Source organism: Ammodytes marinus (assembly GCF_949987685.1).
Source record: "Ammodytes marinus genome assembly, chromosome: 18".
NCBI classification, from domain to species: domain Eukaryota; kingdom Metazoa; phylum Chordata; class Actinopteri; order Uranoscopiformes; family Ammodytidae; genus Ammodytes; species Ammodytes marinus.
The window spans coordinates 11,245,280-11,271,979 of record NC_137222.1 but is presented as its reverse complement, the minus strand read 5'-3'; the positions used below and the strand labels follow the sequence as shown (position 1 = coordinate 11,271,979).

General features: G+C 40.4%; 1 protein-coding gene across 1 annotated transcript; it reads right to left on the bottom strand.

Annotated features, from left to right (window-relative positions):
• Positions 1 to 17,406: 17,406 nt before the first annotated feature.
• tbx3a (T-box transcription factor 3a) lies at positions 17,407 to 24,652 on the bottom strand (the record flags this gene model as incomplete). Its single annotated transcript, XM_080046422.1, has 7 exons — positions 17,407 to 17,844; positions 19,036 to 19,676; positions 20,201 to 20,358; positions 20,983 to 21,059; positions 22,104 to 22,250; positions 22,911 to 23,178; positions 24,261 to 24,652. 7 exons carry the CDS (start codon positions 24,650 to 24,652, stop codon positions 17,407 to 17,409), a joined length of 2,121 nt encoding a protein of 706 aa, XP_079902548.1.
• Between the last annotated feature and the right edge of the window lie 2,048 nt (positions 24,653 to 26,700).

Here is a 26,700-nt window from a genome sequence, read left to right as displayed (position 1 = left end):
CACACACACACAGCTCCACTTTCACAACCTGAGCAGGGCTGTGGGCTCAGGGTAAGCGGTGATGATGGTGGTGGTGGTGGGTTGGTGGCGGTGGGCTTGGGGCTGACACGTTTCTGCTAACAATCACATCACACACAGGGACCTGCATTCCAACTTCCTGATGAACCCCCCCGCCCCCCTTCCATCCCCACCCACCCCGTTTCCCTGGGCTATTTCACAGTCGTCCTCCTCCCCCAACAGGTCTTGGTGGAACTGTGCAGGGCCAGGCGTGGGGCAGACTTTTTAAGTTGGTCAGTGTTCTCGACTGAAGAGAAACAAAATTATTCATGGAAATGTTTACAGAATGACTTCCACTAGTTCATATAGTGGAATATTGTAGAATGAAGTCATTAAAGTTACTACGTTTCCACTACATCTGGTTCCATTTCTTCTTGAGATATTGGCGAGTTAGTATAGTGAACCTCATGCATGTGTGGCTGTGTATTACACTTCCATATCATGTCATCTTCTGCCCTCTAGTGGTATTTTTGCAATAGTTGACAAATGACAACTTGATGTAAAATCTTGGTATGAAAACAAATGCATGGAATTGCAGGATTAATATACGTTTACTCAATATTTCATGTACACAACTGTGGCTTTGTTGAGTTTAGAGTTGTGAGCTTCCTGGCCAAAATGGCAGCATAGGCTAGAGATTATTAAAAAAAAAAAGTTCAGAATAAAACTGGTAATACACTACAGAAAACAATTAACCGAGACACTTTTTTCAACATTACTTTACTGATCATTGAATGGAAATTGTATCTATCCATCTATTTAAAAAAAGCTAATATATACACTTGATACATCCACACATTTGCTTTGAAGCAAAAAGAGGTTAAAGGTAACTTTAAATTGCATGTCATTTTTATATATGCATGCAACTTTATTTTCACCTTTGTTTGATTTACATAATCACAATAATTGTATCCATTTTATCCATATGGACCCCAGGGAGATAAACCATTTGTGCATGTAAAGTGGATCTAAATCAATAACCATAAAATGAATACAACAAATAAAAAACATTGAGTTGAGTAGGTCTGGTATACAAAATGATTGCATCAGTTAATACCAAAGACAATCCTGTGATGTGGCTGTTAATGTAACTAAACCCTCAAACCTGGTGGATCATGTACCTCATCAATACTACATGGACTCTTAAAAGGACACCATATTGAATGGTAAGCCTAATAAAAGAAAAAAATATCTTAAGCCCCCAGATCACAAACATATGGACAGAGACACAGACTCCAGCACAGACACAGACGGCCAGCCACCTACCAAGCTGCGGTAATGAGCATGGGAATCATGTGGTGTGGTCTGCTGCAGCCATGGCCACATTCACAGACCTGAGGGCCTGCGGGCCATCACCTCTCACTTTGGTGAGGTCAAAGCACCTTTACCTCTGACGTGTTCAAATGCACAAATTATGACGCTGTCAAACACGGACATTATGAATTAAATGATTCCAGTCCCTCATTTCAGTCTTTGGCATGTCCAGGCTGAATTCCAGGCAGTTTTACCCGGCTAAACATTTGATAAAAATAAACTGAAATGTAATCTGTTGTTGCCAATACATGTTGGAAACTGGTTGGACACTTGATCCAAAGAGAAGATTAATGTCTTTGACATAAAGGAACAAATTCCTTTAAATGAGAGAAAACTCAATTTGTAGATTTTTTTTATTTTTTACAATTAGTCCTTGACATATCCTGTAACACCCCTTCCAACACGCAAGACTAATTGATCCTCAAGGCATCATGGGAAACGAGGAAGTTAAAAAATAAGGTGTTTGTAAAAAGAAATTAAAGGTTCAGTAAGCGGAATGGTCAGTTTAGCTAACTTCCTGTCACTGACTGCAGTTAGCAGTCCCCTCCTTCGTCCCCACGTCACCACATTAATGCACTGCGGTCTTCTAGAAGCGAGTTATCTAGCATAATCTCAGATAAGTAAGTGTGAACGATAAAAACCATCAAAACAGACATTGGAAAGGATTTTTACCTGCTCCGCCATTGTAGGCGCATAAACATTCACCCATCTGTCCCTCTGCGCGTGCACTGGCAGTGAGACGGGTGCCGGTTTGTAGCGTTCTCTCTTCTGATTGGATATCAGTTTCGGGATCCTCGAAAAAGTTTATTTGCCAATTAAATGCAGAGCGGGTGACAGAGATCGGCTTTATGAACGCGCACACTATGCAAGTGATCACTGTATGAATTAAGAGCGATTTAACACTTATATTAACATAAATAAATCGCTTACTTTAGCTTTAAGTGAAGTTAATATTAAACTTTCAAAAACAAAAGATGAGAATAGCATCCAATAGGAAATCAATAAAGACGGGCAAAACCCAAGGTGAAGGCATTTATATCAAGAACCATGTTAAACAGACCACATTGTGAACCGGACACAGTAATGTGAAGAGCTGAAAACACAGCATGTGCTTACAAATGCAGGGAAAATCAGCAGCGAGGCGTGACAGTTGAAATAAATGAGACGCGAACATAACAAGTAGGCTACTGCCTACTTTGGAGCGAGGGGGTTTTGTGGACAGGTAAAAGGGTTGTGTTCAGTGATTTAACGGGGCTTAGAGTTATAGGAAAACTGCAGGAAGTGGAAAACTGAAGGGGAATGTCACCAGGAGATGGCAGTAATGTAACTAAAAAGCTGCTGTAAACAAAAAAGAAGCAGTGTAGGGAAAGTGTAATCCAAATGTAACGGGCTTCCTTGAATATACCTTTGCTGTCCTGGAAAACCCCATGTCCTCTACTACAATACGTAAGATGTTCAAAGACTCAATCTCCTCTTATGGACATTAAAGTGTGGTTTTTGGAGTATTTTGGCCTATACTTTGGGGCCTAGTAACAGTAGAGTTTGTGAGGTATTGTTAGCCAAACATCAGAAATTGTAATTGGATTGCTTCTTATTCAGAAAATATGACACATTTGGAGATTTCCACTTTTATTTAATCGGTTTGTCAAAGTCTCTTACCTTTCCGCTCTGTAGTACATGATGGGTTCAGTGTCAAACCAAGGAACTGCCAAACTCCACTGGTCCAATTTGGCTTCCTTTTATTGAGGTGCTTCTAGTGGAAAGTTCCAAGTATGAGATAGAGGGGGGTTTGATTTCTATTAAGAAAATTGTATTTTAAATGTTTTGCTTTTTAAAATCTGTTTTAAAATGTTTCCTGAGATTTATTTTCTGTTAAATTGTGATATCGTTGTATTTATTAACTTCTGAAACTTCTGTGACTTAATGTATTTATTAAGTAGTAGTGGAAGGAGCTATGGGCTATAAAGGCAGCAGTCTGGAGATGCCCTCGAGACAACTGGGAATTCAAGGCCGAGGCAACTTGCTGTGCTTACCTACAGTGAAGACAAACTGAACATGGTTTAGCCTTACAGACTTGTTTCCTCTCCTCTCTCCTGTACAGCTCCAATTCCACTGCAAAAAACATTAACACAGGAGGACTGTGGAACCTTTCTGAGCCTTCTCCACCACACCAACAATACACTGCTGCAGGTAATCTGTTGGAAAATATCTCATATTTACACAACTGTTGCATCAAAATGGCAAAAAAATTAAAGACTTCATGTTGATGTGAATGTGCAAACATGGCTTCCTTAAACCTGCAGTGTGTAGAATTGTGGGTTTTATTCCCTAGCAGATTTTGTAGAAAGTAATTATAATATCCATAAGTACATTTAATTTAGTGCATAATAGCTGAACATTTTTTTTTGAATTATTATTTTTTCCCTTAGAAAGGGTCTCATACTATATGTCCATATTTCTGCATATTTTGGACCAAGGCCTAGTGCCTCCATCTTGAAAGTGTCATAGTTGGAACGTCATCAGGTGCATTGTTTAAAATGTAGAATTGTTCTTGTCCTTGAAGGCCACTGTAGCTTCTGTTATTATTCGAAAGGGTTGGGGTTACCCAGGGAGTGTTGCATTCTAGAACTTTGTAGAACTTTCTTGATGATGTCATATTACACACTGCACCTTTAAAGAAGAACTGAGTCTTTTGCACCAAAATGGTTAAACATTTTTTAGGCTTAAATTATTCACAAGGGCCCCTTACTGGCCAAGAGAACTTGCATCAATCCATGGACTGCAGTGTTTAGCTCTGACTTCTTGGGACCACTTTGTACCCTAAAGAAAAGAAAAAGATACAAGTGCAAAGACTTTGTCAGGGCTAAAATGTTGGGTTTGCACACTACCTGTACTCACATCCTCGGCATCTCCAGGGTGCTAAGCCCCCTGTCTTTAGATCCTCATGACCTGTTCTGAAATATCAAACTATGGACTCTTTTGGGCAGCAAGGCAGCTTTAACAGTGAGTATGGTTGACTGAGAGGGCCATGACGTGACAATAATGAAGGACTGTACAAAGATATCAGCCATTGTTAACCACTTTGATGAGTACTTATTAATAATTATAGCTGAATGGAAACTACATCTGAAAAATGGCCAAAGGTACATCTGAAATTTTGAGTGCTTAATCTCAGGAGTGGGGGAACCCAAGGTAGTTCTAAAAGCAGCTATAGAAGCAACCTAGTCTGTATGAAGGTCAATTCTTAGACACAGGACCAAGAGTAGGACTACAGGTAAAGGATTAATAGAAGACTTGGTTTGACTTTGACATTACAGTTGTTTTGATAGTGTCGAAGCACAAGAGAAATTATTCATTGTTTTTTTGTTTTTTTTTAGATATTTTTTTGGCATTTTTATGCTTTATTGATAGTGTAGAGACAGAGTTGAAATGGGGCAGAGAGGGGAGTGACATGCAGAGAACGACGCGGGCTGGAATCGAACCCGGGTCTGCTGGCCGAGGCCCATGGGGGGGACGCCCTACCAACTGAGCTAAGGGCGCCCCCTTAAATTATTAATTGTTATAGGGAATTATACAGTAAATAAGCCTTGTGGCTATGTCTGCTATAGAGGCTGCAGCATATCAAATACTGGCCAGTTTTTTCTGATGCCAGATAACTGATGCTGGCCTTAACTGTAAGTTAACTGGTGTACAGTACAGTGCTGGCTCTCAACTTGGCTTTGTTTTTATTTAATTTTGGTTTGCACATAACTGCATACGCACAACAATATATAACGTGAGTTATATCCTGTAGAAATAATTCAGAATTAATTGTATTGTATGAAAATGAATTGTGAAACGCCAAAGCCTCATCATTACCCTTGCTCGATGATGATCATAATTTGACACTACTGGCTGAAATTGGTATGTCCATTCCCATCTAATATAATAATAAATAATATGATAATCTATTATAAAAAAAAGTTGACAAGGCCATTCACCGGAACACATTATTTTCCTGTAGCAATTGGAACAACTATGTATATAGGATATTCAGGGAACTACAATTAGCATTTTGTAATATTTGCAAATATTGGCTTTTTCTAATATCCCTTTTCCGCAATTTCAAAAACAATGTCAGTAGAAACATTTGAGAATTACATCGGTGTACACCATTTTGAGTGTGGATCTTTTAATTATTCGGGCTGACAGATTTTTTATACATGTAATTATAATGTATGTTTGATTCAGTATATATACAGGCACTTTAGAGTTTCCAATTGACCTAACCTGTATGTGTTTGGACTGTGGGTGGAAAGTGGAGTAGGTGATGTAAGGCTTGTTTAAAAATTCTGATGCAGTCACAGCTTAACCATTGTGACAGTACTTCCTATGGATCTGCACGAATCATGTACGTGATTATATTTGAAGCAGCGGACTGCATTGTTCTGTTAAAGAGCCCATGGGTGGTCCCTCAATCATGTACACACACGTGCATGCGAGTAACTGGACAAATGTTCTATTTTGAGGAATGTAATGTTTTCTTCTTAACTGAAATGTGTTCTTTATTTAAATCTTGCCAAAACAAAAAACTTAAAATCTCATTAGCAAGCCATTTCAACACTTTACCTTCAGACAAATCATTATTCTCAATCTCATGTTTTAATCGTATAAGATTCCTCATGGTACTGTACATGGGGCAATGAAACATAAAATGAAACTCATCCACCAAAAACACAACGCTAATAAGTCATATGTGATAGTCACAGTGAAACAAGAGCCGGATGAGGTAATGGTGGATATAGGATTCATAAAGCAGCCAACTCTGCTCAAGCAAGGGCGTTAGCTGTGAATCTATCTTCAGATAAAATAAGCATCTATTTATATGGATCCATTTTTGAACCATACCCAAATATTTTAATGTCATAGTCTAAATAATTTCTGTTAATGCTTTATCAATGATGTTTTTTAAATTGAAGTAATAAATACATATTAATGGTGGAATCAGCTATTCTGGAGAATGCTTGTTGTCAAAATCCGTAAATATCTCTTCAAAATCCGCTACCTGTCCAATGGTATGTAAACAAAGGGTATGTAAACAAAGGGGGCCCATTAAAGCTAGCAACATACCTGTTTACAGAGCCTAGGCAGTGTATAAACGCACTGGATTCTTTGCCCTAGCACACACAGTTCTTTTATTATTTGTTTTTTGTGTGCATGTTTTATACTTTTTTTGTGTTTGTGATTTTGTGTTGTTTGTCAATTATTACATGCAGCTCCCCTATAGTCACAAAATGCTTGACAGAACTTTTCAGCATTTGCAGTAATACCTCTTAACAGTTTATCTGTTGAAGAGTTTCCACTAAAACAAATGAATACAATAAATGACAGGATAACAATGAAACAATGACAATCTGCCATTAAAAACCCTTCAACTATATGTTCTACAACATGTTCCACTCTTCAGGATTGATTACAATTAACTGAATATTTTGGAACAAATTGTGAAATGCTCTGAAGTTGAGATATGTATTTACTTTGCTTGGATGTTTCCCTTCATGCAAACATTCCCTCTGGCAGCCTTGCTCCGGTCACATGGTTTTAATATTCTACGAATCAAGTTATATAAATCAGCAGATATTTCCCTTTGATTTAGGTTTCAGTGATAAGCCTGCAGCCATCCCTCGATAAAAACAGCACTCAGTGGGAGGCAACAGTGGTTTGCACCTCATCTTTCAATGTCACATTGGGAAGACTGGTGGTTCTCAAACTCACTCGAACACTCAATGATGCCACGCAAAGTATCTTAAACCTGCAAGAACTGATATTTCTGTCCACTGGGGGGCAGAGAAAACAAGTTGTGAACATAACATTGACATGTCACTTTTAAGTTGTCATTAACTTGGAGTCGTACATTTTTGGCAATGTGGCAAATGTTAACAAGTCCAATGCCCAATCCCTATTAGCTCTGTTTTTGGTCCCTAAAAACAGCTCTGTGTGGAAATATTATCAATAGGAGCGACCCCTTTGTTGAAATATTGAATATTGCAACTTTAAACTGTTAATCTAGAATGACTGTCTTCTGCTGGCTTTGACTGCTGCCTGTTATGGTCCTCGGGCTCTTTCCAATCAACACTCACTTGTTGATAGGATTTGTAGATCAAGATAGCATAGTGTCAATGCCCTTTTGTTTGTCTGTGGGATGTTAAAAATACATATCCCTGGTTGTTGCCGGCTAGAGTTTAGTCCATCATGGTTGAGCAGAATGAGCCACTCTGCCTTCTATTGTTTGTGTTTGGCAATGCCCTTTGTCAGTACTTGGCACCTGCACCCAACCAGTGAGTGTGTGAGTCCAGAATTACCTTTCTTTTTGATTGACTGCAATGCTAGGCAGAGGAGTGTATTGGCAGCATGTATAGGGCTCCAACTGTGTTCATATAAAAACTACACTTGTAACTAGACTTTTAATTTATTTCGCAACTATATTTCGCAACTGGAAGAGAGTGTGGATTTTTTACTACGTCCTTCAGTTTGTGCTGTAGACAGATGATGGATGAGTGCATATGAGGCAAAAAAATTAAGCTTCTTTGAGAAAAAGGAGAACTTGGGAATGTGAATATCAGTTTTCAAAGAGTGACTGCGAAACTCCCTTCAAACACCTCGTAACAGCCAACTCAAAGGAAATGCATGTGTGTGTGTGTGTGGGTGGAATGCTACGTTACCCATTAGGAGGTCATCAAGTGTGAATGTATTTGTATATACTACTTGTGCATTTCCTCCATATACTTTGAATAGAAGCATATGCATAGGACTCGAATCCACTAGCATGCTGTTGCGTGCGTCTGTCTGTGTTTGCGGTGGGCCTTCCCTTCTAATCTGCCAGCCAGTGGTTGTGTATGAAGTGCCGCTGATGGTGGGGACTATTAGGCCTGTGAATGGAGAGCTGACTGTCTTCTCCTATTCCCCACAGCTCATTTGAACTTCCAGCTGATGGTGAAGATAAAACGTCTTCTCTTTAGAAGGAGGGTTTCTGTGGCTAGACCTGGGCCGCTATTTAAGAACATGAAATGAGTGAAAAGCATGTAAAGAAGCCATTTAGTGTAAGACAACGGAGTAGTGGTGGGTCTGCATGTGCAAACAATGCATCATGCCTCACACGGCATAACACACATGTGGCCTGCCTTTCTTTTACATCTGGCAGCAGGCCCGGTTCTAGAGAGTTAGATTTGGGTGGGCCTGTAGAAATTTTAGGTGGGCACACTGGGCAGAGAGCCCGAAGATGCGAGCGTGAGACCAAATTTTTAGCCCTTGACAAAAATGTTTGCCCTTGTAAGATCTCTGCGTCTGCTTTTTGGCACATTTACTGTGAATTGTGTAGAACACAATATGCAAATAAACTTTGAGTGTTGCTGTGTGGGAGATTTGATTCTTGCATGTTTTTTTTTCCCAAATGTTTATGAATAACATATAATATACATTATATACAACATAATGTATCTTTTTTTTAATTGTAGGCAGCCTGAGCTGATTGAAGAGAAAGCTTTGGGTCTGGGCAACCTGGATGGTGGTAGTCCAGAGCTATATACTATACACACTACTTTCCACTATTGCTTCTGATGTCCAGCTGGGTGAAAATAGTAGCCAGCCGAGGTCACGACCCTGCTAGGGGGTCCGGGGGTATTCCCCCCGGTAGATTTTTTTTTTACCTTTTTAAAGTGAAATGCATGAATCTGGTGCACTTTGAGAGGAAAATTAAGAGGCCAAATCTGAGGAATTTTGTGTGAACAAATAATTTGGAGACACTGGGTCTGATGAATTAGAAGCTATTGAAGAAATACACATGGATTTTCCATAGAAATATAAATTAGAAATAAAATATTATGCAGGGTCCTCTGGGATGGGCTTGGAGCTCTTTTTCTTTTACGGGACATATTTTTCTGTAATATAATGAATTAATTTAAATGCAGTGAGAGGAACGAAGCAGAATAACTCTGTTGTCCAGTTATCTTTTTTTCCACAGACGAGGCTGAAATAGGCTATAGACTATAGGCCTACACAGTGCATGGGCAACTGAGGGCAGCCCCATTTTCAAATATTTTTAAATAAACTCAACTCAATACACACTGTGCATGCCATGGACTTGAACGTGACATGATCAGTTAACCTCGTAATACCTCCCAGATGAACTGATTCAATTATTAAGATATTAACTATCTACCAAAACATTGTATTCCTTTTATTGTATGATAATTTACATTCACATAATATGATGTTGATATCAAACACATAAAAAATAAAAATAAAAAATAAAATTGGGGGGCCCCCCTGGCAGTCGGGACCCTAAGCAACCGCTCATTTCGCTTATGCCTTGGGCCGGCGCTGCTGACCAGTGACCACTATAAGCGGGTGGGTAACTTGGAGGCAGGCTGTCCTGCCCACCCAATAATACAATTAGAAGCAATGCATGGTAATGGTATATTCTTTAGTATTAATTAATTGTCTGAATTTTATTTGACATTTTCTTGGACAGCGAATGAACAGGTCCGTCCGATAGTGGGTCTAGACTTCCACCTTCCTTTTTTTTTGATTGGGTGGGCACAGCCCACATTTGGGTGGGCACGGCCCACCCTGGCCCCTGGCTACTGCCGGCCCTGTCTGGCAGTCTTTTAGGGTTTTGCAAATGTCAGGGTACTGTATTATTGAAGTGGGCATATTGCAATTTATCAGGAACATTTTGTTTCCTTAATAATATAAATTGTAAACCATTCTGTAATTTTATTGCAAAGATTCTGGAAAGTTACTCTATATATATGACTTGTTTGGTAGGTTGTCTGTAGGTCCTTTTAATCATCATTGGTTTGGTGCTTTTAATATTTATTTAATCGAAATAAATATATTCTTAAACACAGTAAATAAATAAAAAATTGACATATTGATCAATTGGTAGTCTATAGTTTCTATATATTTGGTATTTTGAGAGAGATTTGAAAGATGTATTTATTTTAAATAGGGACAGTGAATATTGATGTTTAAATAGGTGGGATTCGAGCTGGTGGCTAATTTACATCTTTAGTCCATTTGGCAATAAACAATGGTACAGTGCTGACGACAAACCAGAATTTGTGGGACCATTCAAATATGGTGTTGAGTGCTAAGGTATTAAAAGTGCTAGCATTATGGCGCATTGCCCCATTGCACACATTTCTAAAGGGCTGATATAGATTGCACAATGCCTCATTGCCCATATTTTGAACACACAAACGTCTGTGCAGTTATTATTGCATAATAATTGGCATACTAAGCTGTAGTTATGTATGCACTATTGCACATTTATTAGCATACACAGATGTTTATATGTATGCATACAGGGTCACAGGCCAAAATAGCACTCCCACAAGTAAAGTAGCATCAATGTTTTTTCGCAAGGGCCTCCAAGGACTGAAGGATAACTACTCCAAGAAGGATTAATATGTAGCAGCCAACAAGAACCACACAGAACCAATCAAGTGACATAATGAAACTTTAAGGCTGAAGATATGTAGCATAAGTGGATCCATGAACAGGCTATGAATAAATAATTTAGAATTTAATTTCCATTTTTTTGTTGTAAAAATGACATCTAATCTGTCATCTAATGTACAGAGAATGTTACCGTCTACATGTAGTATGATGTCGACTGATGGGAACATCAGATTCCTGCACTGTCAGGTCCTTCAGCAAGCCATGACACCTCCACAGCTCCAGGGCAGCGCATTATGACTCTGTGTAGATTTAGGGCTGACAGCAACAGCAATAGAGCTTTTCCTTGACTGACAGGCAGGCATGTCAGTGAGCTGCAAACGTCTCAGAATAATGTAACTTAATCTTTTGAAGTGACATTTTGAGCTGCACCTTCTCACAACACCAAAGTCAGGTTTAATTCCTCCTGGGCTTATTCGTTTTTTTAAACAAACAGTGGCACAGGCAGACACCGTGTGTTCATTCCATCACTTCTTTCAACCGCCTTCGCTATCGTTGTCACCTTCTGTTTGATGTTGTTTTTAGCCCTGGCACACCAGCCACGTTTGTTTTTCCTTCAGGCAACACCTCACACTTTACACCTTGCATTGACCATCTTCTATGCCTCATTTTTTCCATCATCAAATGTCCGTGTTTTAATTTTTTTCACGTGGAGGGCATTCCAAAACTTAACCACATTTCTTAATTTAGCTATTTATGCTACTGTTCATTTTATTAAATGATCACACAAATAACTTGATTAATCATAACATGCAAGTTTAACTCTGTACCAAATCTTTTGAAATTCAGTAAAGTCACAGTTAACAGACATCGACAAAAAATATTATCAGGATAATAATCCACAGTCGTAAAATTCATGACAATATTCATGCGGAATAAAAATAGAAATGCTTGCTAGAAAAATAAAACATTTGCTTTCAAATATTGATTATCTTCCTATTAGCATCCATACACATACTATATAGTTTTAACTAGTAACTTTAAAAGGTGTATTTTTCTTTTTAAATAAGCTTTCACAGTCACATATTGGAACACTTGACCTCAGTGAGGATGTGTGTTTTCCTACCACACCTGCATGTGTAAACCCTTCATCTTCCTTTGTAAAGTGATCCTGATTTTTTTTTGTAGTGGCAAGTAAAGCCCGAACACATGTAATGCTACTCTTGTTCTCTGACCAAAGAAATTAATAAAGATACAAAGATAATCTGACCCTGTTCAGTCAAACTTGTGGATAGAGTTGTTCCCCTGTAGTAATACATTATTTGGACACTAGAGTGCACTGTCACTTCATTCAAGGATGGGCTTGCCATTGGAATTAAAATAATTCACTCAAACCAATAGACAAAGCAAGCTAAGATAGAAAATGCATTCAAGCCTCCATATAAAGAAAAAAAAATCCTCTCCATCTTCCTCATCTATTTTTTTTTTTCGCGATTACATCTCTGGATATTTGCCACTCTTTCTAATTTCCCCATTAGCGTGGCATGAGATGGCTTACTTTTATTTCATTGCCACCACCAATCAGAATTTTTTAAGGGTATGACCAATGACACAAATATGGCTAATGGACACAGAACATAGCTTTTAGGTTAATGTGTGTGTGTGTGTGCGCGCATGTGCGTGCGTTTGCGTGTATTAATTGTTAAATTAAAAAAGTAACACATGAAATGTAACTCTTTTAGCCAGCAGTCATCTGCAGTTTTGTACATATCAAAAAAAACTTTAATGCTTGTTATTCAGATTAGCATCTTTCAATATGCGCGTCATTGTTTACTGTTGCTATCTTTTTAATCTTTAATACAAATTCATGGTATTGAATATTACAAATTGTAGCCGTAACTGTATGTGGCTGAGGAAAGCAAATCTGTCTTTGAGGTAGTTACAAAGGTTGTGATTAAAAATAAACTCACCTGATGTAGTTAGTGGTTTTCATGTACAGTAAATTATCTGAATTTGAAACCTCAACTTTAACAACCACCACACATGACCTAAAATGTCCTCAATGTTCTTTCTGTAAAACCTGAGACATAACGAAGAGATATCTGACATTGGGTTAGTTACATGAACACATTCCAACTTTCCAACTGAGAATAGGGCAAAGTTAATTTATATGCTTATCTACAAAGCTAATCTATGACAATTTTTTTTAACATTATAGAAGAAGCAAAGAGCTTGACATCCCACATTCCCATTTACACACACACACACACACACACACACACACACACACACACACACACACACACACACACACACACACACACACACACACACACACACAGACACACACACACACACAAACACACACACACACACACACACACACACACACACACACACACACACACACACACACACACACACACACACACACACACACACACACACACACACACACACACACACACACACACACACACACACACACACACACACACACACACACACACACACACACGTACAAGGTCAGACGCACCTACCCACAATGTAATTTATGATCTACTCAGCAACATCTATTATCGGAGATCATGTTGAAACACATTCTTGGAATGCAACCTAATGATGAAGAAACATCATCACCCCTAACATTAGAAGCACATTTTGCAACAATGTGTTCAGCTTCGCTCATAAAACAATATATTTTGATTGAGGTAGTTATTTATAAAAACAGTTGATCTGTGACGGACCCTTCTTCTTTTTCAAGATTGTCATGTAGTCGTCTGCTCTCTATCATCACAGTACAGATTAGAGATAATAACTGAACAATGCTTCTTGAAGTACACTCAGTACAAGTCGTATGGATCCATGTTAAACCATTGTTGAAACATTGTGAAAGTTTGATTTAGGTTTTAAACAGTTTAGAGTGTTGACTTTATTCTCTGTTGATATGAAAAGAATATAAAACACTACAAGTCCATTGTTTTCTTTTTCATTTTTTGTTTAATATTATTTATTTATAGAATTAACTCAACACTTTTATATAGCAGTTTCCTATTTGGTTTCAAAACGTTTAATATTTTTGGAGCAGTGATGATGGGGGGAATATCCCTTTTATTTACACAAAACAATTTGGGAATAAAAGGTTCAGTTTTTGCATTTAAATAAAATGCAATAAGAGAAAGTTTAGAGTTTAGAAAGTTATTACTGACCCGGTCAGATATCACGTCACAGTAGACCCATCATTTATCATTTACTGCCAGTAGATGGCGCCGCAGACCAACGAGATACATTTGAGGAAAAGCAACCTGTTAGACTGGCCTGTCAATCCAACGTTAAAAGTCAAGCCTCTGGAGTGTAGACCAAATCAGTAGACACTTCCTTTCGCACACACATAGATAGCCAAGCCGCCAAATTTGCTATTAATCGAGGATATTTCATGTTTCATATTTTATTTAGTTTTATAGGCTGCTCTTATTTGTTAGAGGGGAACAGGGCATACACTGTGAAGCTGCAAATATTCAATAAAATAACTTCCATGAAAGGGCTCAGGTCAAATGTGAAAAGGCCTTCAGGTGTGGACTCTAATGTAGGCTTAGTGTAGGCCTATCACAACATTGTATAATGATTAATAACCTTGATTAAGGAAAAGCACTTGGTAGCCTTACATGTTGGGGCTGTTGGTACACGCTGTATTTTATACCACTTTAATGTGTATTTGAGTTTACTTCTCTTTGAAACATTATTGTAGGGCCTTCTGTCAAACTTCTCAGGGTAACACATGTGGTCCTCCCCGTGGGATCATGCTGTTACACGCACAGGGATGTTGACCAGCCACACTGGTTCTAATTGAGAAATATATTTGAAGGCTGTTTTTAGAATGGTACAGATCAAGTACGCACTTCTTTGATGAATATTCAGTACCGCACATTAAGATAACTTATGTGTAGTCATCCGTTTGACCAGGTCAGACAATCTTCATTATCACTGGCCTCTGAGTGAGAGCTCAGCCGGGCTGTGTCCTTTGCTGCGCTGCGTACACACGCTACTGATAGGAACCAACTCGCGTAGCAGCCGCTTGGGGGCGTCGTGTCTCGGTTTTGATTACAGACGCATTGTCGCCTTCCGTGCAATAAAATGGAAGATATGCCCATCGAAGGCGCCAGGTGAGCAATAAGACAGAGCAATTCAGACAGCTTGTGTCATGTTTACACCTATTCACTAGCGCCGGGCTCGCTACACATTAACCAGACAATATACAAATAAAGATATGGTGTTGATAAACCCATGACTCGAGGTGCAATAGAGAGGGTAATCAAGCGATTTCATAGTGTGTGTACACCCCCCCCCCCCCCCCCCCCAACCCAACCCTTCCCTTCCCACTCTGGCCTACAGTCACACTTCTTCAGTTTTGCCGCTCCTGGCCCATCACTACGTGTGTCAACTTCATTTGAGTCGTCTCATGCTGTAAATCTTTCTTTCTTTTTTTCATTCTTTATAACCTCATACAATGATGCCTTTCAAGGAACGAGGGGAGCCATCACTTTTGGGGGACCTCAAATTACCATTTGGTCGATCGATGTGATAAAACACGTCACCAAACAACTCAGCCACCCCAGAAGAGAAATGTTGAGCAGATTTCTTCTTGTAGGCTCTATTTCAATTAATTTTAGAGGCAGGCCAAATTTTCACGGATTTCTTTATTCCGTTCCATTAGGCCTATTGCGATTAAAATAGTTACACTTTTCCTCATTCTACATGCCCTTCCTTGCAGTTGCCGCCAATGAGACCAAACAAAAGTAGAAGCCACTCCAGCGCGGCAACCTTCAGGTAGGAATCCCAGGTATGATATCTGGAGCTGAGGGGCCTTTGCTTCACCCTCAGTTTATCTTAATTGGACTCTTTGAACGAGACACAGACACATTTCTCTACGAGTTGGAGTAAGCGTGCATAGAGACCCCCCACCACATCTCCACCACCCAAATCAGAGCAGAAACTAGAGATGTCAGGATGTATCTCGCACAGTGCCATCCTGAAATCAGCCAATTTAAATAATATAGGCTATACATCCTATTTGGTTCTCAGGATAAAGCGAGGGACACACTCTAAAAAAAAGGCATTTCAATATTTTATTGAAACTTTCAAGAACACGATGTCGATGTTGTAAACTAGACATAACTCCAATACAACATAACCCATTGACAACTTAAGAAACACAAAAGAAACCTTCATATTTTCGATTATGCGGCACTTTCACGATCAGATTCGCAAAGTATTTTAACAGAAAAAATAGTCCACCTTTTTTGTCACACTCAGACGACACTTCTTTTGCTCTTCTAAAAAAAAGAAAGAAAAACAAAAACATTGATTTTTTTTCTTTCAAGCCATTGGTGCAGTGCGTTGTCGCTTTTTCATTCGTTTTAAAACAGTAGCACTTCACACACGGGGGACAACAAAAATGACAGAAAATGAAATTGAAAAAAAAAATAGAAGAAATACAATGGCACGTGAGTGTGAGTAACTAGATCAGTGGATATTTGGGGAGGAATAAAGTCCAATATTTTAAAAGGGATATAAATGCAGATGGCAACAAAAGGATAATAGCCCACAAACTATCTTTACACAGGTATATCGACAATAAATTAAGAACAGATCCCTAAAATCAAACTACTCCGTTGTATTTACACGCAATAACAATATGAAATAATTACATAAATATTTTATATATCCCTATGTACACCTTTTAATCAATACTACCTTTATTTATTTTTTTGTATTTAAATTTCTTCTTCCCTTTGCCTGTTGGATATTTGAGCTGAATAGTATTCCGCATGCTTGGGCCTTTAAAGTTTTGTCCCGGAGCAACAGTCATTAGGCCGATGCTGATTTGAAAAAATACACGAAAAGAAAAGATTTGCTATGAAATGTTGTCACCTAATTAAGAAGAAAGTTAAGCAAAGGGAGTGTGTTTAAGTTCAAAACTGAATTTTTTGTGAAACTTTTTTTTTTTTTTTTGTTTGTTAAAATAACATTCGTTGTTTTTTTTACGGGGCATGCGACATTTGGCCAATCAGTGAAGAGTGTACAACAAAATACAGCAGTCTTTGTAAGGTAGGTTCAACGATAGTGAATTCAAAGAAGTCCAATCAACTCAGAGTGCATATAAAAAAAAACATATCTCCCTCCTCGTGTACAATAAAGTTAGGAGACAGGACACAGCAGCAACTTCTCCTAAACCTGTAAGTCACACCCATGCCAACTTTTCAGTTTCAATACTTGTATGGTATTCAAATGACAGGATACAAGTGTTGTTTAATTTAGCAACAAACAAAAAAAGAAAGAAAAAATATACATATCAGATGTGTATTAACCAAAGTGCATTTCATTTCAGCCAGAAACTAAAAACGTCCAACTGTTTTTTTTTTCCATTTATTTATTTTTTCTTAAACCTGCATTAATCTACGAGGGCGTCCTCCTACTGTGAATGTCTTCATCACCTTCAACATTTTTCACTTTTTTCATGACAACAACGAGGCGAGAAGCAGGTGGAGTGTTAGAAAAAGAGAAACAAGTAAAATACAGAAATAAAAAGAAAAACTCCTAGGGGGACCCGCTCCGTGGCCTGTCCTGATTTGAATCCAGTCCGCTGACCAGACGTTGGATGCTCTGCAGCTCGTTGGCGGCGTCTTTCTCCGTGCAAGTTTTTGGGGACATGGTGGATGAGTGACTGGTCACCTCCGATGTGGAGTCCAGGGTGACAGCAGACACGGGGCTCGCCGGGACAATGCCTTCCCCCTTCATCTCGCCCCCGCCGCCTGCCATGGAGGAGACGGGCATCGCGGTGGTGAGCAGCGTGCTGTCCGGTACCGTCATGGGGAGGGAGTACGGGCTGTACCTGAGTCGGGGCCGCACTGCGTTCAGGAAAGGGTGCCGGTGCACCGAAGAGGAGGCGGCGGCTGCGGAGGAGGCTGCCGCGGCTGCTGCCATGTACGTGTACGGATAGGGGAACAAACTACCAAACGGAGACATGGCGAGGCCCTGTGGAGAAATGGAGAAAACAAGAGTGTGAGCAACAAGGCCGAGGGCTAATACAGACAGATACTACTTGCATGTAATCAGACACTAATTTAAAGCCTAGGCTACTACTAGTAGCAGAAAATGTGCAAAACAGAGAAACAATTAAAACATGTTTTTTTCTGTGTTTACCAGACTGCAGAGTGCTTGCATGGTCTTGGAAAAATTGCGCGTAAAAAATGATTTAATGTGACCTGCTGCGAGCGGTTCACGTGCTTTACTTTTACTGTCCCCAGTTAAGATTCCTTTGACGTTACTAATGCCTTGCAACAAAGCTAATGGCACGGTCTGACACTTGGCTTATGGACGACAAAAAAAACTTGATCCAAGACGTTGATCTGATTTAGGTTATACAGAATCAGAGCCTGTGGCGCCTTCAATGCTTCCATTCACACAGGTTGCCACAATTCTAACCCTGACAAAATAGTTCGCAGCAACAGCTTTACCACTGAGCATGTTAACAGCTTAGGTGCTTGTTCAATAATTTGTAATGCAAATAAACAAAACTTAAAAAAAATAATGATGCTGCAATCGAGCAGGAGAAGTTGCAGCTATAACACTTGTTGTGACAATCCATGGAGAGAGACTAATTTGTTGTGTATTAAAACATAATGTTTCCTCCCTCTGAGCCAACGAGGCTTTTTTATACTCGCAACTGTGGCTCGAAAAACACAGACTTGACGATCTCAAATCAAACAAATATTGCCTAACACCTTCACCACTTGCAAGGTGCATGGTCCCTGTCTCTTGATTCTGTTTTTCGTGACGACTGATAATTAGGCAAATATATATATATATATATATATATATAATCAATGTCAAGATAAGAGAAGGGGGCGATCAACTGTGGTCTTAAATAGCCTAGTTAAGTCAAAAAAGCAGTTGTCTCCTTTTAATACTAGTCTCGTTGGAAATAAAACCAAATAAACAAAGCGCGCATAAACGCAGAACACCCACACACGCATTCTCTCTTTCTTGCTCACAGCTGAACAAACACTCTCATAAAAGTGATGACAAGATCATTAAAGACTTTTCAATATCTACCATATTAAATTTGGCACATGGGCCTCCAAGGCCTGTAGTCTGCCGCGCTATAAAAACCCAACATGTGCTTTACTCATGGCTGCGAGTATAGGCCAAGAAAACAGGTTTTACCTGTGATGCCAAGACATGTTGCTGCAGATGAAAAGGCAGGCCTGGCACTCCCGACAAGCTTTGCGGCGAGGTCATACTAGTGGTGTCCATGGTGTTCACCCCTCCGTTGGACACGGCTGCCAATAGTGGCCCCATGCCCGCCATGTTTGAGAACGCACCTCCCATGTTGAACTGACTGGGGTGCAAGAGGAACGGATGTGCACCCCCAAGGTGATTGAAAAACTGTTGTCCTGTTAGGCCTGTTGGAAATCCAAAATTATGCAAGTGGCTGTGGCCCATGTGCGCACTGTCAGTCTGAACAGTCAAAGGCATGAAACTGTCTTTGCCTATTGGCCTGCACTCTTCCGTTTTGGGCTGGTCCAGGCTCGGGCTCTTGAGGTCTTCTCCCGAGCGGGTGGTGCTGGAGATGACGGTGATGGGGCTATGTCGTGAGTCGGCCTGGCTTTTCTCAGTCCTTGCGATGCTCTCGCGGTTCCTGCCCGAAGTGTCACTGTTGCCGAAGGGACCGTGCACCGTAGTGGGGCTCGACTCGTGGTCCTTGCCGTCCTCCGTAGTCGTGGAAATCTTGCTGGAGTCTGGACCATCTTTGATGTGTCCATCCTTGCTCTCGTCGTCGCTGTCCTCGTCGCTGTCGCAGAAATCTGCCAAAGCAAGAGTCGAGTAGAACATCGGTCACCCTTCTGCTCATCATGACAATAATAACTCCAGTTTCAGCCAAATTACAGTTCGAATGAGACTCACACTGCCATAAATGATCAATATATTCAGCTGTTGGTCAACTTGACATTAAAGCATGTCCCATATTTACACCCCAATTGTTTGCCAATATGGATGCGTAGGTTAGCCTACTATACATTAGCACGAAAATAATCATTACCAGATTGATATCTTGCTTCTGGACGGACACCTGTCTAAACAATTAGCCTGCTGTGCATATTCATGTCGTCGTGATCTTCTTACTCTTAAATTCAATGAGGAAGCAACAAAGAGCTGCCCAGTGTACAATGGCTTAAAGTGATAATTTACTATAACTACTTCACAGTATTTAAATCTTCTCTCATTCTATTCATTAAGTGCAAAAAAGTCTCGTCACAAAAGCGATTTTACGACTTTACGCACGACTTGTGTTCGGAGCTGTGGCGGACTGTGGGGTCTGTCGGCCTACCTTTCAGGTGTGGGGGGCCCACGGTAGACACGGCGGGGGACGAGGCCTGGCCGAAGCACTTAAAAGAAGCTTGCTCTCCAGAGGAGTCGTCTGAAGCCCCGTTCTCCTTTTTCTGGTGCTCCTCGTATGAGCGCATGGATTGCAGAGCCAGCTGTTTCCTGTGCACATTAAGTACCCTGCAGGTTAGAATGGGTGGTGGTCGCAGTTCTCGGGTCAGAAATGATATCAGCAAACAAGATGAATGTGTGTGGAAGCTTATATAGAGTAGACAACTCGCATAATGGACGCTACTTATTATAGGGCTGCCTCACCTTTCGGCAGGTGAGAATACGAAATCTTATACAGTACTGTAACTTGAGCACGCCCGTGTATCTATCGAACCTGCCATGTCAAATTGCCTATCAAAACAATTTAAAAAAAAAGTCTAATAATAAAATAAATAAAAAATAAAGTCAATATTTTGGGATGTATTCATTATCAAAAAATTTAAATCAGCAAGTGAAGATGGTAGTGGAAGTTCCCTGTCCAGGCCTCTATTACCAACAGCGCTGTACAATTATAGAATTTAAGATTCAAGGACTATAGGCTAGGCGTTAAGCTATACATGATTTTGAAAAACAAACTCCCCGCGGGCTAATGTGGGAGATGTGACGCAGGGTTTAATCCCCCGAGATCAACATGTCTTTCTCCATGTATAAACCTGGGAGACATTTTAACTTTCTGCTCCCATTTTTTGGGGTATGTTTTTCATATTCTCTTTCCCCCACTCTCCTCTATCTTACCTCTTTTCCCGTCTTCCATTGCCTGTGTCACGGAATCCTTTGGCAAACGGGTTGTGGTCAATTTTCAGCTGGGTTATCTGAAATAACCAGAAATTGTGTGTAAATATTAGCGACTGAAATGTCCATTCCCTATACACTAATGTTTTAATTCACATTCAAACACACGCATTTTGTATTAAGTGTTACAGTTTCACAATACACCGAGATTATTGTCCCAAAAGGCTACAACCTAAACACACCTTTTTTGGCTAATATGGACCAAACGCGCATGAAGGTAAAATACGCAAGTGCGCACAAAGAGCACACGAGCCCTCACATTTGGCACGTTCTCCCATGAGGGAGAAAAACTTTACTCCCACTCCACTTCCTCTCAGTCCTCGGCAATGTTACCACTGCGCACGGGGAGGGAGGGGTAGGCAGCCATCGTTTCCCAGCGACATCAAAGAGTCGAGGAGATGATTTCCATCATTTTTACGTCTCACAGAGAATAAAACGTCACCATGCAGCACAGTCTGTCACAACACAAATTGCTCCCCCCTTTTTTTATTTTTCTCCATTCAACCGTACTGTGTTGTTCCCCCTTTTCTTTTCCCCATTTCTTAACCCCAACCCTTTTAGTCACACACACACACACACACACACACACACACACACACACACACACACACACACACACACACACACACACACACACACACACACACACACACACACACACACACACACACACACACACACACACACACACACACATGGGGTGAGTGGTTGGGGGGGAGAGAGAGAAAGTGGGTCCGTGCCAAATCCTTTCCACGTGATTAAATATAAGGAAGACAACCTGTATAACATTCCAACAGAATTATTCCTTTACTACCACAGGCTGGTGAATGTGGCACTTAGTCCCAACATCATCCACCCCACTATGATACTCTACTCTCACGGGTTCAAACCAACACGACGTCTTTTCAATATTTTATGACAACAAAATGGTGCAGAGCGTGGAAGACAGGGAGGGAAGCGCGTCTAACAGCGGGGCGAGGTACACACACAGAGGCACCAGGACACAGTTGAGAAAATATTCACGATACAACGTAAAGCCTGCAGTGAGCTATACTTGTGCTTACCTTGTCGTTTTGATAAGCAGTCACGGCGATGAAATCCGTTTCAGGGAAAACATAAGTCCTGAAGGTACTGTACGGGAGTTTGAGAATGTCGTTGGCCCTCACAATGTGAAAGCGAGGCTGATATTTGTGCATCGAGTTAAGTATGGTCTGCAATGAACACAATCAGAAAAAAGATATAAGAAAGCTCTGCGTACTCGGTGCTTTTGTTATTAAACAATTTCCAAATGTCCTCACATAACACATTTTGTGAAATCCTTCAAATTTGAAATCAGAAGTCACATCAGTGGGAGGAATTAAATCTGGTAAATAATAAGCTAATGCATTGTAAATAAAAATGATGCCAATGATTTTTAGTGCAATATTTAATCCGTTCAACAAAGAAGTTATCCATGGACATCTAAATAGCATATATATTTTATACTTAACGATTGCCAATTAGATTATGTCAAGATAAAGACATTTGTATTTTTTTTATTATCATAATGATGTTGGCTACTAAACACACACACACACACACACACACACACACACACACACACACACACACACACACACACACACACACACACACACACACACACACACACACACACACACACACACACACACACATTAAATTAATTAAAATATGATAATATCATATATATTTTTAACTCTTAAATCTCATGGAACTTCCTCTGTTTAGATCAATTATAATACACATAAATAACATCGACATCAACAATATATGTAAACAATCAAGACACGTTGCTGACTAAAAGGGTATGTTGGTAAATAGGAAAATTGACATACATTAGTTGAACTTACAAATCCATGCTTGTCGGATATGTTGTTCGTCAGCTTGAGTTTGTGAAAATTGACGACTTTTGACATCCACTGTTCGCCAGTAGCCGGACTGTCCGGGTGAATGTACATCCGCTTTGGCATTTCGGGGTCGGCCTTCCCCGCCACCATCCAGCGGGAGTTATGAAATTTGTACCGGCAGTCGTCGGCTGCAACAATATCCATCAAGAGAATATATTTGGCCTTCTTGTCCAGGCCAGTGCACCTCACTTTGAACGGAGGGAACATCCGCCTGTGACAAAGGAAAACAAATACATGAGCATATAGGCTAGTAGAAGCACAATATCCAACACTATGTTCAAATACATTTTTAGATTCATATAAATGCGTGTGTGCCACTCGCCTGTTAATTTATATATCAGCCGTAAAAGTGTCCCGTGACTAACACATTGAGTTAACAAATACAAAAGTTCTTATTCGACGTTTTAGGCTGCACATAACACGTTTGAATGTAATTGTGATATTTAATAATGCCTTCGGAGGCCTTGTCACAGACACAGCAGCCATCTTTGACCACTGTCACTGTCATGATGACGAAAATAATTTAGTCCCAGCTTCACACGAATTCCTAATGGACTAATCCGTCATTGTAAAGTTTTGACAATCCGGCCATGGAAATTAACAATAGGATTATAGATAAACCAAATTTGTATAAGGGTGGGAAATATGGAAAGATCCGTGAGGCTGATAGTTAGACTACTTTCACTTGAGTATATGAATAATAAATCGGCTACGAGCTTGATCCTGCTTTTTATTTCATAAAATGTTACAGGTATAACAACTGATTTTTGCACAATTAAAGACAGTGTTGGCATCATGTTTAGTTTGCCACAGAACCTCTGAGTTTGCAGGCTGCACGAGTTTACAACAGGAAGTCGCAGTTTCACCTCACTTTTGTAGTCTCAGTTTTTCATTCGAGCTAAAAATAAAATAAAATATCTAGAAAGCACTTTTAGCTCATGTTTTTATTTTGTAATGAAAACATAATATCCTAATCAGCAAAATATCTACGTGTCAAGTGTGAAACTATTGTGCTTCAGTTTAATAAACACAAATTAGACTTAACAGAAAGGCTTGAGAGCATTGCATGAAATAAAGACGATATCCAGAGGAATTGTGGTGCTGTAGCCTACCATAACTTTAAGTGGCTGTGTGTTAATATCTGTGTATTTTGTGTATAAAAACCAACCTCTCAATCCTCAAATCCTCAAAAGTTATCAATACGCACAACAGGCTTTCCCGTGAATTATAATACATATAACTTAAAATATATTTTGGATTGAACACACACAAAAAAAATATTTCAAATTTTACCTTCCGGATTTCGTGATCACCATCTCGGTGCCTCTCTTGTGGAAGAGTTCCCAAAGCTCCTTGGCTTCCAGGTGAACTTTAGGGTCGTCCTCCACCTCTTCTTCGGGCTCCAGCGTCTTCATGGGCCTGAGGTGCGCCGCCGCAGCCTGGTGCTGCAGCGAGGAGAAGTGGAGCCCGGTCTCTGCGGCTCCCATCAGCTGGTCCATAATCGGCTTCCCCAGCGCGCCCGGCAGAGAGAGCGAGCCGCCGTGGTGCAGACCCAGGCCCGGGAAGAACGGCGGCTGGTGACCCAGCATTGCGCTCATGGCAAATTCCGGACCCCGGTGATGCATAAACGGATGATATGCCATACTTGATCCTTGGGTGACTGGATCTCTCATCAGGAAGTTCATCCAAGCGCAGGGCAAACAAATGTGGTTGGATATGAAACAATATTTCTAACAACAGTGAAGCCTGCGTAGAAGAGGAGCAAACGATGACAAAAAAAGAAGCACAACACGGAGCTGAAGTTGGGAATTCCTTCTTCAACTTTGCAAAAATAAGCATCCACTTCTTTTTTTCACAAGTTTCCAGGACGATCTCTACAGTCGTTTTGCTGAGCTTGGATCAAAAGTCTGCAACGAGTAATGTAAAAATGTTCTCCATTATTCTTCAAAAGTGCTGCGAGAACGATTTTCTTCAGACGCTGACGCGCATCGGACACCTTTCTGTGTCTCTCGTTGTCTTGCGGACATTAGTCGAATTAAACCAACTCGGGCGAGTCACTTAATTGACTGCAGTGCATTCTTTCTCGTCTTGCTGCTGTTTACAATATCGGCATTCCTGTTAAAATGCGTTCCTTCTTATTGGCTTGAGTCCTGCAGCGAGGGCGACGTGTTGAAATATTTCGATAGCTCCGAATAATCCCCCTGCCTTTACTTGCTCCGGACATGCACCCTCACACGCACACACACACGTTGTTAGTCCTCCTCTCTCTTTCACGCACACACACATTTCAGAGAAAGACGTGTGCAGAGAAAGGAGTCCGCTGACGGCCAGGGAGAGAGAGAGAAAGGGAGAGAGAGAGAGAGGTGGTAAGGTCCCAGCTCCGTGATTTTCCTAGCGCCTCTGGCCCATAGGGCTTCATACTGTATGGATGTGTTGCGTGTTACGAGTAGCTGCGCTCCGTTTGATTGGCTCTTTGACGCTTTTGGACCAATTGTGTGGCTGCGTAGGCGTGGTTTTAACAGGTCGGGTGGAGGGGACAGACTTCAGACTTATAAAAAGGTGTTTGGAAACTCTAAAGGGCTTTGCCGTGAAAACACCACCGTGCCCCGGTCAGTGTTGTGTGAATATGCCAACATCGTTATAGAAGTTGCGCTATCTATCGGTCGCTCTCTGAGACCCAGCGAAGGGGACAGAGCCGACGAGCCAATCCGGGAAACCGGCAGGCTTCGTAGGCGAACTGTTATGGTCTGTTCCGCTGCTCACTCCCTTGTTTCCCACCGGAAAATAATATCATTACGATTTGAAGACAATTATACTCTTGTATGAATATATTTCTTGTATGATTTTAACAGTTTAAATCGCTTTCCACTAGGTTAACAGTGATTTAACAGCGCCGAAAGCGGTCGAGTGCCAACATTTCCTGTAACATCCTCCTTTGAAATCATAGCTCAGGAAAATATGATCTGGTGACGTGATGAGGCGCACGATGATAAGTTTATGCAATGTTAATAAGAACGTTATGATGATACCGCTGACATGATCAATAATTATTTGTTAAGATAGCCTTGTTATTTTTTTTATTGGATTTTGTTAATGGATGTGAAGCGTTTATTATATGTTGTATTGTCATTTCTGGGTATTTAAGCACACACTCTGTTATTATAGCTCTTTATTCCCACTTTACCTCCCAAGCCTACATTTGGATTTGAGTCGGCGTAAGTGAAATCAGTCCTGCGTCTATATTGTATGCTATCTAAATACATTTACTTCGTATTTTACATTGATTGAAACATTCACAGCAGAATTAGTGGCAACATATTTTCAACTCGGGTGGATACTCTTTTAATTTTTACATTTAAGCGCATCTTATAAGTCGACCTGAGAGTATAACGTTTACGCTGAGGAGCAGAGTCTCCGAGGTGCTAGTGGGATCAGTTATTGTATCAGAACGTCAACGTTCTAAATCATACCAGTCAATTCTGTTGTTAAATATAGCACGCTTTCCCGGCTGAAACGGTCTCTGGGAAACAATTCAATTTCACTCGCAGTCTGTACAAAGTGTCACTTTCACTGGCTGCACCAAGTAGAATCCAGTTGTCAGAATCTATTTTCTCACCACCATCATGATATCGAAGGCGATGTGGGTCTTGGACTACTATCAGTCGCATCATTTTACGGTTAAGCCGTGGATATGATTGAAGCTCACAGGCTTTATACGCAGCCAGAGCGCCAA